At 33.9% G+C, this 17,296-nt stretch overlaps 1 protein-coding gene across 1 annotated transcript; it reads left to right on the top strand.

The window, feature by feature from the left end:
* The first annotated feature begins 15,055 nt into the window (after window positions 1-15,055).
* LOC145066813 (uncharacterized) lies at window positions 15,056-16,578 on the top strand. Its single transcript, XM_079014079.1, has 4 exons — window positions 15,056-15,195; window positions 15,407-15,627; window positions 15,859-16,144; window positions 16,200-16,578. Exons 1-4 carry the CDS (start codon window positions 15,056-15,058, stop codon window positions 16,576-16,578), a joined length of 1,026 nt encoding a protein of 341 aa, XP_078870205.1.
* The last annotated feature ends 718 nt before the right edge of the window (window positions 16,579-17,296 follow it).

A 17,296-nucleotide genomic window follows, 5' to 3' on the forward strand; every position in this document is an offset into this window, starting at 1 on the left:
AATGCTTTTATGGACTTCATAACTTGTCCTCAAGTTATGGATTTCCAAGAGACTCTTCATTAAAAGCTTTAAAACACTTAATTAAAACTCATAAGTTATGAATATCCAAAAGTTTATGAATTGTTCAAAACTTTCCCTCAAGTTTTGGAATTTGTAAAGTCTCACACAAACTTTAATTCCATACCCTAGAAGTTTTAAAAGTTAAAATTCTACCCTTATACTATTTATAAGATTAATGGTTAATTATTATATATATGTATAAGAACAAATCGTTTTACCGTTAGTAGGCCTCATTCACGAAGCCGATCTATAAGGTTGGTATAAGGTTGTTGCCTATAAAATGGCGAATTAATGGGTGTCCACTCTCACCCACCGCTTGCTTGATCGGTGGAGGGTCGTTAGCCGAACGGGTAGGACAATAACTTTAAATTCTCATTAAAAGTATAATGAATATTATAAAGTAACTAAATATTTTTTTATTTAATTCCCAATCTTAGTTACTTTAGGAAAAATGTGAATTTGGTGCTAGCCCATGGAATTCACACTTTGTACCTTACCAAGTCGTTGGTGGAGCGTGTGTGGTTAACCGGCACACTAACTTGGACTAGTAAGGATCACGAAGGGTGACTTAATGTTTGTCATAGATCAATGGAGCGTGTGTGGTTAACCGACACATTGATTGGATGATAATATTAAGGGTAGTAAGTGAATTGGTATGGTTATTCACACCTTGTTTTGTGATCCTCGGCATCCCAGTCACAAAATTTGAGAGGGCACACTCCAGATTGAAACATGCCATTGAAAAGTTCAATGAATCTCAAAAGATCTAGGAATTTCAAATCCAATTAAAACCTAATAAATTATTTCGTTTTTCATGGTGGAAATTGGTGAATCGTCATTCGCCTACCTTCAAATATTTTATAGCTTGGATTACGGCATCCCTCTTCCAAATTATAAAATATTGTGTTGGGTCCTAGCCTTAATATTTCATATTGGGTGTTATATTAAGGACTTTGAATCAACTAACTTGATTTTCTCCCATTATAGATGTCTGGTTCAGACAACTATGATCTTCCCAAATCTCTTGAAGATGGTGTCCCTCAACATCATGCTTCACTTCCTCCACCTCCTCCAATTATTCTCCCTCACCCACAAGTTCTTGAAAAGTTTAAAGTCACTCAATCCCTATTGGCAAGCATAGTCTATGTGTGCTCACATCTTGGAGATAAAGTCACATATTGACAAGCCGGGAGAGTTGGGTGTCAAAGTCTCGTGAAGGTTGGATGTTCAATCACTTTCTTAGTAACATAGTGAGTCTCTTTGGGACTACTATGAGACAGACTATGACATGACCCTTAATGATGTTATCTATTTGCTTGGTGTTGTGGAATCAGCAATGATTTGGAACACCAGTAAAGTAAATTTGATTAAAAGAACAACTTCCCAAGTCTTAAATGGACATTGACAATGGTAGCATTGGATATCTAGAAAAGGATTTCTCTTCCCAATGGAAAAGGATAGGCCATAGTCAACTCGGTTGACCAAATGGTAAAGAGAAAGGCTAAGTCTGAGATAGTCTCATGTGCCATTACCAAAGGGTCCATGTGTTTTGTTGCCAAAGGAAGGGACATTGGTTGCGAAGCTGCCCTATTTACTTGAAAGATCATAAGATTGATCAAGTCAAAAAGTTTGACTCTACTTCGGGTAAAGTCCACTGTCTAACTCTATTAAGTTCCTATTTGGAGATTCTTATTACATAATGTGAATGGGTCACATGCTGATGTTTTAAGAATCAAATAGGAAGCTTAAAGTAAGTATATGTTGATTCTGATTGCGAAGGTGGGTTTCGATCGCATGGTTCGGTAATCAGAATTTTGAGCTGTTGCTTAAGAGTTATAATATATTGCTTATGAATAGATAACAACAAGGTTTTCATGTGGATTGTAAGGATAAGTTTTTCCGCAAAGTTTTAAAATAAAAAAAAGGGTTTTAATTTTATTTATTTTAAAAATATCCTTACAATGGCATCTGTGGAAATTGTTGCTTATATGTTTCCAGTAATAGCAATATTTGAAAGTGGATTTGATTCCTTCATTTGTGGTAGTGTCTGAATTTACCGAATGAAGAAAGTTTTTCATCACCCAAGTTTCAATTGGACAGAAACTTGGAATCATACAAGTTGTATTGTATGATGAATGAGAATTTTCATCTTTGAAAATTAAGACTAATTCTTTGATCACATATATATGTGAGTCAATTGAAGGACTAAGGAATTAGGTACACTGGGTGTGCGCTGGTCAAGGTCCACCACAAAGATTGATTTGTCATGATTTACTAAAGATTAGTAAATATGATTATACTTATGAGGTTAAGTATAATTTTGTAACATTGGAAAGGTTACAATGTATGACAAAACAAATGAGAAGAATCAAATTAGGCAGAAAGATAAAAGTTTCTCAAATCTGAAAGGATGGGAGAGTACTTTAGTATCGTATTTCATGATCATCTTAGTGATTATGAAACCATATCACAAATTCATACTCTGAGGACGTCGTAGTGCATTGTTATGGTTAAGAAGAGAGGTCATGAATTGTTGGATTAGTTAAAATCAAGAAGATGAGTCATACTTCGTTCCAAAACAATTCTTAGAGTCATACTCCAAGATTGTAACTTTGAGTGACATAAAGGAAGATTTATTAACACTAGTCAAATGTAAGAATAAAATGTTTTCTACTCTTGTACATTTGAGATTGGTAAGTTGTGATGTCTTGGATGAGACAAAGACCAACTAAGACCAATTGTGTGAAGTGTTAGTCTTGATAAGAATCCGCATTGTCCCTTGAATATTTGTTTTGTCAAGGAATGGTTCTTGACTGGGGAAACTTATATGTCAAGGGGACAGTGGGAGCCTTAAAGATCCTGAAAGAGTTTCAAGATTTAATCAAGAGTAAAACCTGTAATTTATCACTAGCACACGACTTAAGGTTTGCAACCTATCGTGTTGACATAATTCTTATTTCTGTACCTACTTCAAATAAGTTGAATTTGCATGTGAGTTATCAGAGTTCAACTTGGAAGCATTGGTGGGCCTTGTGCTACCAAGGTGACAAGAAACTAAGATTGAACAAGTTTAATCCATGTAAGGCTGAATTTGTCACTAACCTTATCTTGTGATTATGGTTTTGACAAATTCACATGGATAGGAACTCATACACTATAAAATCTAAGTGTCATAAGGTTTCTCTCCGATTCATGAAAATGATGGTGAGGAAACACTTTCACTAAGTAGATATCAATTGTGTTATTTGCATTTTCAAAAGTCGTTAGTGGAGCGTGTGTGGTTAACCGACACACTAACATGGACTTGTGAGAAATGGCAAATGCCTAAGCAATTGAGACTATGATTACGGCATCCCTTTTCATAGTTCTGAAAATTGTTTAGACACACATGTGAGCTATCTAAGAAAGGGTGTATGAATCTAAATTTCAGAAGTCCAGCAAATTTCTAGAAATATGTCAGAGCTAGTGGGAGCATAAGTGTTATGCTGATAATCATCATGTTAGTGGGAGCATGATTATTACGTTTAGTGTTGCAAGTTAGCAATGTTAATTGTAGAAAACAAAGTTTTAATTCGTGAAGTTGCAGGGGTTGAAAAGTTGTTTTGCTATAATTAAGGGAAAGGAAATTATACTTCATTTCAATTCTAAAGCTTAGATTGAGATTTTAATTATCTTTAGTCAAGAATATATATATATATATATGAATTTTATGTTGGAATGGTTCAACTTGAAGAAATTCTATATATATTGCGTTTTCAAAATTCGATTATGATTACGGCATCCCTCTTCATAGTTAAATTTTGAAAATATGGCAAATTAAAAAATATTGTAGCAAAAGACTTGTCTAGTATCATGTCTTTATGTCAAACATCATGAATCGTGTCCCATATGCTTCGGATATAGGATCGATTGCATGTGCTATAATATTCATCTTTTCTAAATTTTCCAAATGCTTAAGGCATTGAGAGGGGAAAAGTCTAGAACTGGATATGACTAAAGTGATTAAGCAATTGTCGAGGACGATCTGAGGTTCGCCAAAGATTGGTTGCTCAGGGAAAGTTGGAAGTATGATGTAAGTTGTCAGAAAGGACCATATTGACATATTTTGAAAAGAAGTAACTCTTGTTCGGAAGTGATAGGCAAAATGGGACTATGGAAATGTCTCCATAGGTGGAAGTTATTCAATCTATGTAAGATTAGAAAACCTTAATGCAAGAAGGATGTTCAAAGCAATGTACTTTGAATATGAGACTTCCGTTCCATAGACGTTGACCTTCTTTGGAATACTCTGTAATGGCTAGTGACAAGGTTTTGGTGACTTTGTGCATAATCATTACAAGAGGAACATTGCATAAAAGTTTAAAATCTAACAGATTTTTTGGTAAATGATAGGAATCGGGGATTCTCACATTTACAATAAGGATTTGGGATTGTGAAATGAGTATCAATGGAATCATGTTCAATTGATCTACATCACAATGTAAGGATCATAGACAAACATAGTGTGCATACTTGGAGTATGGCATAACTATTGTTTAGAAAAACAAAGTGTACATGCTAGGAGCATGGGACGACTGTTGTTTTTATTCGAGTCTTAAGTTGATTGTTTGAAACATTATACAATGAATAATGTGTAATCAATATGGTGATAAATAAAAGGTGGTTCTATTTATATTCAAAAGGGTTCTGAGACCATATTGGATTCGATTATTATTGTGTTTCACTTTGCATGTTTTGACTTCCAAAATAGCTAGGTTATTCTTTCCGAATGACTAAGTTATTTAAACACTCCACAGTCGTTCATATGTTGGAAGTAGGTATGAATCAAGACTATCATGAATCGAGTTTGTAGATGGCTAAATGGGTTTAGTCATAGCAATGGTTGCTGCAACATTCATGAGTGCTCATAAGTTATGAGTATTGGAATAAACCCACGCTCACTTGTATCACTTCATGGAATTTATCTCGAGTGATCGTGAGACGGTAATATCATATAAATCTTCAAACCTAGAGATATGAGCTGTTACCTATGAGTTGGTTGTGCATTGATTGCACGTAAACGCATCAGTAACTTGATGTTATAAAACGTGCCTTTGTGTACAATTCAACAAGTAGTAGAACAAGCATATGAGTCGAAGTTTATCTGTTCCTTCTAGAAATAGAAGCGATATCTGGGCCCCTCGATGATTTTTTTATGACCTATGTACCGGCCGGTCAGAACTAAATTGATGTGTTCGATTAAGTTCTTTGTCAAAAAAATCGAAAAATCGGGAAACAAACTGCTGGACAATAAGTACGACATTGTTCCATGTATTTGTCCGGCTGATATCATGAGAATAGAGGATTAAATGATCACTTATCTAAAAATGGCGCTTCATAGTTCAACAGAGTTTTCGAGAGCTACGATTGCTGGTTGGTTCCTGAAGTAACATACGCAAATATAGTTATTAGACTTATCCAAGTGGGAGTCTGTTGGATAAGGTGTCTAAGTCCATAACTTATTTGGTATATACTTGACCCGACCCGGCATGGTCCATTTGGGTTGCATTTCATCCGAACTATTTATGGATAATTTTATGAGAGTTATACACATATGTTTATTAATATACTATAAGTTATAATATATTAATATGAAGTCATGTTATTTAATTAGTCTTAGTCTTAAATTAATTATGAATTAATTTAGAGATTAAAAGGAAGACTAATTAAATTGTGGGCTATTGTTTTATATGGTGTGGGCTAACACTCATTTGTTAATGGGCTAGGCTTATGTGGAAGTCCATGGATGATCCATGGAGCTATTAACCCATGGATCCTTGGAAAAGGAAAGGTCATGGGTTATTAGGGTTTCACCCTAATCATGTACACTATATAAGCATGCTTATGTTGCATGAAATAGCCACTAGTGTGGTTTTGTGTGTGTGGCCGATTTTCTATGTGTGTATACACTCTCTCTAAAGTTTTCCAAGAGTTTGTGGTGATTTGTGATTCCATTTGAGGAATTCACACTATTGGTGCTTGGCCCTCAAACTCCTTAGGAATCAAACTCATCATCAAAAGGTATGTAATCTCATCTAATCCTTTTATGTTTAAAAGTACCCCATGCCATGTTAGATAGGTTATGAACCTTGGAAAAATTATTATTTTGCATGTATTAGACAAACATAGATCCAAGGTTTATTAGGGTTGCATGCACACTTAGGAAGTGTTAGATTGCTCAAAACCCAACAATATTCGAGTCACGACCCCGAATATGAGTCGACATAAAACAAGATGTTACAATTTGGGTTATGAGGGACTTTTCTCTTTTTTGAAGTTTTAAGTGCCATTGGTTTCAAATGCACAAATGTAATAGATAACTAATTCAAAATCAAATTGTCCACCAATAACCAATAATCACACCAAGATACAAACTTTGAACAATTTCAAGCAACTAAATAAGTATTGGAAGGAGTATACAGATTTGTGCTTAAATGTGTGACTTTTGTGGTGAAGATTCCTCCTTTGTACTCCCCAAGCTTATCCTACAAAACAAGGCAAGCAAATTAAACTAATTCATGGTTAATTTTCGGACCTAGGGTTTTTGAGAAAAACCTGAATTCACTATGAAAGGTCCAACAAAGAGCTTCAAGATGAAGAAGATGAAGTGTAGGGAAACAAATTTCATACCTTGGGAGAAGATTTCACTTGGGATTGAGGAATCTAAGGTGGTTTGGGAGTGAAATCAGTTTTGGGGAAGAAAAATGGAGAGGAAAACTAGTGAAAATAGTGGGTGTGGTGAAAGCATGAGCAAAACCCGAAAAAAATTATTTAACGTTACAGCACGTCAGACACGACCCCGTGTCAAACGAAGGAAAAACGATATGGCCCCGTGTCGTTCCTAGACTTGAATTTTTTTTAGCTAGTTTTCTGACACGACCCCGTGTCAAATAGGGTCAAAAACGACATGGGTCGTGTCAAACGTCTGTAAATTTTCGTGCTTTTCGGTTTCGGCATCCTTCGGTTATCAAAATTCATTTTTTCTTTTTTGGAAACTCGTTGATAATTATATGAAAGATGAAAAGTCATTTGGAACAAATAAAAACGATGAAATGCGAAAAACGAAAAAATGGCGAAAATACCCCCGGGTTGCCTCCCAATTAGCCACCCATTTTTTATGTCGTTGGCTCGACTTGGCCCCTGAATATGCTTCATTCTTGGTATGTAGGTCTCTCAACCACTTCCATCTCTTCATTCTTCACTTGGAGTCCCTCATAATATGGTTTTAATCTATGCCCATTAGTTGGCTTATGATTTCCACTGCACCATGGTCAAAGACATTTGTAACCACAAAGGGACCAACCCACCTTGATCTTAGTTTCCTCGATATCAACTTGAATCTTGAATGATAAAGCAACACTTTTTGACCTTTTGTGAAGGTTTACTGAGAGATCATCTTGTCATGATACGCCTTGGTCTACTCTTTGTAAATCATTTCACTTTCATACACATTATTTCTGATCTCCTCCAATTCTTGAATGTCCAACTTCCTTTTGTTTCTTGATTCATCTTTATTCAAGTTGAATTTTCACAGCCTAAAAGGCTTTGTGTTCAAGCTCAACTGAAAAGCGACTTGGTTTCCCAAACACTAGCCAGTATGGGGACATACCAATGGGGGTTTTGAAGGCAGTACGGTATGCCCATAAGGCATTATCCAACCTTATACTCTAGTCCTTATGGTTTGGATTGACTATTTTCTCTAAAATTCCTTTGATTTGCCTATTGGAAACCTCTGATTGCCCATTGGTTTGGGGGTGATAGGTTGTTAAGACTTTATGAGTCACCCCATACTTTTCAAGACGACTTCAAGCATCCGGTTGCAAAAATGAGTCCCACGATCACTTATGAGAGCTTTTGGAGTGCCAAACCGGGAAAAAGTCTGTGCTTTAAGGAAATCCACAACAACTTTGGAATCATTAGTACGGGTGGCCTTAGCCTCCACCCATTTGGACACATAGTCCACCGCCAACAAAATATATGAACAAGGAAACGAGGGCGGAAATGGTCCCATAAAGTCAATACCTCACACTTCAAATATCTCACAAACCAAGATGGGGGTAAGGGGCATTTGATTCCTAGAACTTATGGACCTGAATTTTTGGCACTTATCACAATGTGCACATAGCACATAAGAATCATGAAAAATGGTGGGCCAATAAAATCCTCCATTTAAGACTTTCTAGCTGTCCTTTGGGGTCCGAAATGACCTCCACAAGCATAGGAATGACAAAATTTAAGTATGGATTATACCTTATTTTTCCCAACACACCTTCGGATCATTTGGTTTGCGCAATACTTCCAAAGGTATGGCTCGTACCATACATACCTCTTTGCCTCCTTCTTGAGTTTGTCCTTTTGCCAACGTGTAGATTCTGGGGGGAAATTGATTCGTGACCAAGTAATTGACAATGTCCGCATACCATGGAGCTTCCTTGATAAAGAACAAATGATCATCTGGGAATGTGTCGCAGATTGGTGTGTTGTCTTCGAGTAGCACAATACGACTTAGATGATCCGCGACCAAATTCTCTTTCCCACATTTATCTTTGATTTCTATATTGAACTCTTACAGAAGCAACATCCACCGTATTAACCTTAGCTTCGAATATTTCTTGATTAGTAAGTGCTTTATAGCTGCATGGTCCGAATAGATAATCACTTTGGTCCCGAGGAGGTATTGTCAGAACTTCTCTAATGCAGAGACAATAGCCAACAACTCCTTTTCTGATGTGGTGTAGTTGTTTTGTGCATTATCCAGGGTCTTAGATGCATAGTAAATGACATGATGAGCTCGATCCACCTTTTTTCCCAACACCACCCCAACCGCGGTGTTGCTTGCGTCATACATGATTTCTAACGGGAGATCCCAATTTGATGGTTGGATGATTGGAGCGGAGGTGATTAAATCCTTAAATCGATCAAAAGCATCCTTGCATGGCTGAGTAAACTCAAATTCAACATCTTTTTGGAGTAGTTGACACATCGACACCGTAATTTTTGAGAAATATTTTATGAATCGCCGATAGAAACCTGCATGACCAACAAACGAACAACCTTCCCGAACATTTGTCGGGTAAAGAAGACTCTTGATAATATCTATCATGGCTTTGTCAACTTCCAATACTTTTTGGGACACAATATGACCTAAAATAAATCCTTTGTCCACCATGAAATGACATTTTTCATAGTTAAGCACAAGATCTGTGTAAATGCACATTTGCAGAATTTTTGGTAAATTGCTCAAACATTCATCAAAGGAATTTCCATAAACTGTGAAATCATCCATGAAAACTTCAATGATGTTTTCAAAATATTCAGAAAAAATGTTCACCGTGCATCTCAGAAATGTTGCGGGTTTATTACATAGACCAAAAGGCATACACCTATAAGAAAATGTACCAAAAGGACAAGTGAAGGTGGTTTTCTCTTGATATTCCGGAGCTACCAGAATTTGATGAAAACCAGAGAAACCATCCATACAACAGTAGTGAGATTTACCCGCCAATATCTATAACATTTGGTCAATAAATGGTAGGGGAAATGGTATTTTCTTGTTGAAGCATTCAACTTTCTATAATCAATACAAACCCTCCACCGGTTTTGCACATAGGTTGGCACCAATTCTCCCTCGGAATTCTTGACAACTGTTACCCCCAGCTTTTTTAGGGACTACCTGAACAGGGCTCACCCATTTGCTATCAGAGATGGGATATATCATATCTGCATCCAAGAGTTTCATGATTTCTTTCTTGACTACCTCCATCATGGGGGGGATTCAATCTTCTTTGTGCCTCTTGTGTTGGTTTGGAGTCTTCCTCCATGAGGATCTTATGCATGCATAAGGGGGGACTCAATCCCTTTATGTCAGCAATCGTCCACCCAATAGCCTTCTTATACTCTTTTAGCAAAGTAACCAACTTATCTTCTTCTTCAATGGACAACTTGCTGGAGATAATGACAAGAAAAGTCTTCTCTTCTCCAAGATATGCATACTTCAAATGATTGGGAAGAGTCTTTAATTCTAGCTTAGGTGCCTGTAGAATAGAAGGAAGAAGTATTGTGTTAGAAATGGGCAATTTCACCTTGGTATTATCATACCTCATTTTCTTCCTCTCTTCCATAAACTCCACAATTTCCATCAACTCTTAATCAAGCTTGAAATTTGCTGCAATCTCTTTGACTAAACTATTATCAAAATTCCCGCTCAAAACTAACTCCAACGAATCATGGTTAGTCAACTCAAAACACTTTTCAATCAAAGGTTTAATCATATAAACAAAATTTATACAATGAACATCACTTGGATACATCATTGGTTCATAGATATTAAAGTACCATTGTAGACATCAATTTTTGTTCTTGTTGTTTTTAAAAATGGTCTACCTAAAAGTATGGAACTTGAGGTTTTATCATCATCTCCCATATCAAGCACATAAAAATCAGCAGGAAACACAAGTTCATTGACTTGCACTAACACGTCCTCTAATACACCTTTTGGGTGTACTAAAGACCGATCGAAAAGTTGAATTATGACTCTGGTTTCGGTTAAGGTCCAATTCCCATTGTTTTATAGCTTGAATAAGGTAAAACATTAATTTATGCTCCAAGATCAAGCATGACACGTGGCACAAAAAGGTTACCCATTTTACAAGGAACCGTGAATACACCCGGATCCTTGCATTTTTTGGTAGCTGTTTTTGTAACACGGCTGAAATGTTTTCTCCTACTTTCACCGTTTGATTTCCTTCGAGCTTTTTATTAGATGTGAAAAGTTCCTTAAGAAACTTAGCATATCTAGGAATTTGTGTAATAACATCTAATAGGATAATAGAAAAAACAAATATTTGTCTACTAAATGAACCGGTCAACCTAGATTTTCTACAAATGTTATTAAGAGCATCCACACTTCATTCAGCTCATGGAGAGTTGTATAGGGTGCCAAGTAGGAGACAAAATTATATTTTCAAGTCAATTCTTAAATATTATGAAATACTTATTGTTATCTGTTACTTATAATTTGTCAATATGTGAAAAAAAAATGATATTTTGCCCATTTGTTCACCATATAAATATTATAAAATACTTAATTGTTATCTGTTAAGCATCTTATGTTATAAACTAATTCAAGTTATTTGTGTTAAGGTTGCACACATACAATGCATTCACTTCCTTCTAAAAAGACTAGAAAATTAATAGTTTCTACTTAGATAATACAAATAATATTAATTTCGGTACTACATAACACATCTATCTTCAACAACTACAACCGTAAATACTTCGATTTACAAATGTAAGTTTTTTCATATAATTTTTTTTTATTATTTCTTATTTTTTAAACTCAAATAATATATATTTTAATAACATACGCATGTATTAACATAAAAAAATAGATAAATTGGCAAATTCTTCGTCCGCTGCAAATCAATATTCCTCGAAATTGGTTACCGATGCTTACAAATGTACATTTATTTCTTCAATTTTATTATATAAACATATTATTTACCTAATTATACATTTTATATACTATCATATTATCTCTTATGCAGAAAACAATAATAACATGTACCACTTGCAAGCCAAAGAGAAAAGAAGACAAAGAAAATTATATTTGGAAAATAAAAGATAAAAAAAAATGAATACAAGATCCAACAGTCGAAGTACATCAATACCGCATCACTTAAAAAACATGGATAACTGTAAAATTCTTATTTTACATTCCATGTTTTACGCTTATTTTACATTTATATACGATAAATGATTTCTCATATTTTTTTATTAGCCTGCAATATTATATTATTTCATCTTGTTACTTCATTTTATACGACATGTCTTCAATATTCATAAGTTTTTGTTACTTACAGATCAATCAACCAACATTGTTCATCAAACGGTAAATGTCAATTCATTTAACCGTACAATATTCTCCTTCCTTTACAAATGTTAGAACTCTATTATCTAACATTAGAAATGGTAATAATTTTTGTTTTAAAAATATACTATTATCCATTTTCTATATAATCCGGATATATATATATATATATTGATTTTATTTATTTTGTTCAAATAATATTAGTTTCAATAACTACGCCACTTCCAACTTACCAAAAAAAGACAATACTATGTACTTTTAAATGATATGACATCGAAAAATGCATTTATAATAACTGATTCTTCATCATCAATCAAGTTAAATCCAGGATGTCATAAATTAAAAAGAAAGTTGAAACATTTATCCCCTATCATGTTGATTGATTTGACAGAAGATGTAGAAAATATACATCAAGTCATATATGAAAACCTAATAGTTGGTATCTCAAAAGGCAATCAAATAATAATATCCATTTTCATTTTTTTACATTTCGAATCTTGTGTTGTATATACTTATAAAATTGACCGATATTTTTTCTATGCCTTTTATTTTACAGAATATTTGGATCATGGTGATCAAAATTTTGTATGTCGAACATGTCATGCAAAGTTATGGAGAAATGAATCCATTAGGGGTAAAGAAAAAGGGAACACGAATTATTCATTATGTTGTGGTTATGATAAAGTTTAACTTCCAGATTTAAAGAAAGCACCCCCAAGTTATGAAAGAATGTTTCGAGCAACAGATTCTAAAAGCAAACACTTCATGAAAAACATTTGACGTTACAATTCAATGTTTTCTTTTACGTTGATGGGTGGTAAAATTGATTCTTCAGTCAATAGAGGAAACGCTCCATACATTTTCAGACTGGGTGGTCAAAATTATCATCGTATTGGAAGCCTTTTACCAACAAAAGGATCGGAACCAAAATTCTCTTAGTTATACATTTATGATACTGATGTCAAAATTTCAATTAGACAAAGATGCTTTGGGTATTTTTTTCAAACTTCTTATTCATAATTAATTATAATTTTTTTTTACTAATATTATGTATAAATTCAATTTTTAGTGGGGAAAAGGATCAATTAACATCAATTGATAGTGATATTATTGAATATATTAAGGTGATGTTGGATTCAAATAATGTCTTGGTTAAATCTTATAGAATGGTAAGAGATACTTTTCAGAAAAATCCTCAAGTTGGTATAAAATTAGGACTTATCGGGAGAAGGGAGCGAGATGCAAGAACATATAACCTACCAACTGTTTCTGAGGTTGCTGCTTTAATTGTCGGTGACATTTGTGATTCAATTGAAAAGAGGGATATTTTTTTTCAAATAAAAACTGGATTTCTACAATGTATTAGTGAATTACATCTTTCATACCTTCCTCTCCAATATCCACTACTATTTCCATATGAGGATGATGGTTACAGTGTTGACAATCTTCATAGTGATGCGTCATTTACGACCAATAACAAGCGGGAAAAATGTACAATGAGAGAATATTTCGCTTTTAGAATTCAAGACAAAGATCATTCGTTCTCGCTCATTTTTAAATCAAAAAGGTTGTTTCAACAGTTTCTGGTAGATGCCTATATTATGATGGAAAAGGGGAGATCACATTACATACGTATGCAACAACATGTTCATAGATGCGACTCTTATGAGAATTTACGTAACCAAAAAGCTCAAGGAACCACTAATATCTCCAATGTGGGCCAACGTGTCATATTACCTTCGTCCTTTACTGTGGCGCACGCTATATGTTGAAAAACTATTTGGATGCCATGTCACTATGTAAATGGTTTGGATATCCGGATTTCTTCATAACCTTTACGTGCAATCCCAAATGGCCAGCGATTAAAAGGTTTCTAAACAATACTTCACTTCAACCACAAGACAGACCTAATATAATATGTAGGTTGTTCAAGATCAAGCTTGATTCATTTATTAAAGACTTAAGGGGAAATCAAATTTTCAGAAAAGATCAAGCATGCAATTAAAATTATATTTTTTTTCATTATTGATAAAACAATACTCTTATTATACTATATTTTTTATATGTTTTTATAGTCTAATCATATTTTGTTTTTTTGCAAAGTATTTTGCAGATGTTTATACAATTGAATTTCAAAAGAGAGGTTTGTTGCATAGTCATGTATGTCTATTTATGCATTCTGACAACAAGCTACCCACTGCTGAATTTATCTATCGGATAATTTCCTCCGAGATACAAGACAAAATTGAAGAGCCAAAATTGTATTCACTTGTCAATGAGTTCATGATTCATGGTCCATGTGGAGATGAAAATACCAATTGTCCATGCATGGTGGATAAAAAGTGCTCTAAAAACTTTCCAAAACAATTCTGTAATCATTCGTTTGTTGATCAAAATGGTTTTCCGTTATATAGGAGAAGAAACGATGGTCATTTTGGAGAAAAATCGGGTGTCAAGTTGGATAATAGAAATGTTGTTACATACAACAAATATCTATTGAAAAGATATTAGACACGTATTAATGTTGAATGGTGCAACCATGGATCTTTTATAAATTATTTGTTTAAATACATAAACAAGGGTCTCGATAGAGTTACAGTTGCTGTTGTACGAACAAACAATGAATGTGAAAATAATGATGCGGTCGATGAAATAGTTGAATAATACGATTTGTAGATATTTATATGCATGTGAAGCATCATGGCGAATTTTTTAAATATGATGTTCATTGCAGGTATCCTTGTGTGGTCAGACTACCTTTTCATCTTCCTAATCAACAACATATTGTATATGGATAAGTCGATGATATTGACGATGTTCTGGAGAAATCTTCTGTTGTTGCTTCAAAGTTCACATCTTGGATGGAGTGTAATGCAATTAATAGTGAAGCACGAGAACTTACATATGTTGAATTTCCTACAAAGTTTGTTTGGATATTAAATGGTAGGTTTTGGAAGCGAATGAAAGTAGGAAAATCCATTGGTAGAATTCATTCGGTTTCACCTAATCTTGGCGAAGCTTATTTCTTACCAATTCTTTTAAATAAAGTTAAAGGTCCAACGTCATTTGATGAAATTCACACGGTAAATGGTGAAACATATTCTTCTTCTAGAGGATGCTTGTTATGCACTCGGGATATTAGATGATGACAATGAATACATCGATGCAATTAAAGAAGCAAGCCATTATGGATCTGGTTTTTATCTACGCTTCTTATTTGCTACATTGTTGACGTGTAATAGCATACATGAGAATATTTAGCGGATGGAATTCTATATAACCAATGACAAAGGTTCAAGTCTCCTGCTATTAATATTTTTTCTTCATTTGTATTTAAAATAATTTCTTTTTCTTATCAACATCCATTAAATAATTATTAAAATAGTATTAAATATTGTATTTTATATTTTTGTAATTAATTTAAAATTTATGGTGCAGACTTATCACTCATGAACTTAAGAACTTAACTTTGTCCAAAATAGAACAAATTTTACTTCAAAACAACTCCACTCTCAAAAACTTCACAAAGATGCCTTACCCAGATGTTGAATTAGTTTCTTCTTCAAACAATCAACTTATCACCGGGGAGCTAGATTACGACATTCTCGTTATAAAGAATGACTTTGATCGTATGTTTCTTGCATTAACAAATGAGCAACGTAACATTTTCCTTAACATCATGAGTGTTGTTAAAGAAAATTAATGAGGTGTCTTCTGCGTTTTTTGTTATGGTGGAACGGGTAAAACTTTTATATGAAAGACAATATCTGCAACAATTAGATCTGATGGTCATATTGTTTTAAATGTTGTTTCAAGCGGTATTGTTTCGTTATTATTGCCCGATGGTAGAACAACACACTCTCGATTTATACTTCCATTTGAACTTACAGAGGATTTTGTTTGTAAAATAAATCCAGATGGTGAGCTGGCTAGCTTATTAAGAAAAACCTCTTTGATAATTTGGGATGAAACACCTATTGTCCATAAGCATTCATTTGAAGCTTTAAATCAAACTTTGAAAGATGTATTAAGGTGTGGAAATTCTAGCATCTTAAATATTCCGTTTGGAGGGAAAGTTATTGTTTTTGGAGGAGATTTCAGACAGATTCTACATGTTGTTCCGGGTGGCAGCAGACAGAACATTGTTAATGCTTCTTTGAGTTCTTCATATTTATGGCAACATTGTAAAGTTTATAGATTAACAAAAAACATGAGGAGAACTGTTGAAAAGGGATCAAACTGATATAGAAAAAATAAGAGATTTTGCAAATTGGCTATTGGATATAGGAGAAGGCAAACTCGGTGGTCCAAACGACAATGAAACGATTATCGACACTCCAGATGATATTCTCATTAATGATCCAGATGATCTTGTAGGTTTATTAATTGAGTTTGTATATCTTTCAATTTTGGAGAAGTATAGCAGTACAAATTATTTCCAAGAAAGAGCGATAATTGCTCCAAAGAATGAAGTTGTTCAAGAAATAAACGACCGTTTTCTTAACAAGTTTCCAGGAGATGAGGTTGAATATTTAAGTTCAGATAGCCTATGTGAGTCCGAATTTGTCCATGATCAGTTGACACAAATTTATACTCGCCTGAAGTATTAAATGGTCTCAAAGTATCCGATCTACCAAATCATAAGTTAGTATTAAAATTTGGTGTTCCAGTAATGTTACTGAGAAATATTGATTAGAAAAACGGCTTATGTAATGGCACAAGACTACAGGTAATATCATTGGGCAAACGTTTTATTGAGGCACGTATAATATCTGAAACTAATATTGGAAATCGGACTTTTATTCCAAGAATGTCTTTAAGTACATCAGAAAAACATTCCTTTCAAATTCACAAGAAGACAGTTTCTTTTGGCCGTATATTTTGCAATGACTATTAATAAGAGTTAAGGACAATCGTTATCAAATGTTGGTTTGTTTCTCAAAGATCAAGTTTTTTCACATGAACAATTGTATGTTGTCTTATCTAGAGTTCAAAGCAGAGAGGGATTAAAATTACTAATTTTAGATAAAGATGGTAGACTCACAAATAAAACATCTAATGTTGTTTATAAGAAAGTTTTTCGCAATTTATAACCAACTTTTTTGTAGCATCTTTTAGTCATTTTTAGCAAATCACACTTCATCTATCATATTAATTTATTTATTTATAATTACGTATTGTATTTTTTTTATGTTAGTTTCATTACAGACATGTTTTGTTTGTTTTGTATCAAATCAATTTCAAATTTTTTTTTGGGGTTTTTTTTTTTGTCATTACTCAGACGTATGTTGCATTATATAAAGTAATGACTTTTATAAAATAGGTGGA

This window comes from Lactuca serriola, chromosome 8 (genome assembly GCF_051521515.1).
Source record: "Lactuca serriola cultivar US96UC23 chromosome 8, Lser_US96UC23_V15, whole genome shotgun sequence".
NCBI lineage: Eukaryota > Viridiplantae > Streptophyta > Magnoliopsida > Asterales > Asteraceae > Lactuca > Lactuca serriola.

Coding starts and splice junctions, on each gene's coding strand:
- LOC145066813 (XM_079014079.1), top strand. CDS start 15,056: ATGGTGAAACATATTCTTCTTCTAGAGGATGCTTGTTATGCACTCGGG. Junction 15,196..15,406: donor CGCTTCTTATTTGCTACATT/GTTGACGTGTAA, acceptor TTTATGGTGCAG/ACTTATCACTCATGAACTTA. Junction 15,628..15,858: donor TGCATTAACAAATGAGCAAC/GTAACATTTTCC, acceptor TTGAACTTACAG/AGGATTTTGTTTGTAAAATA.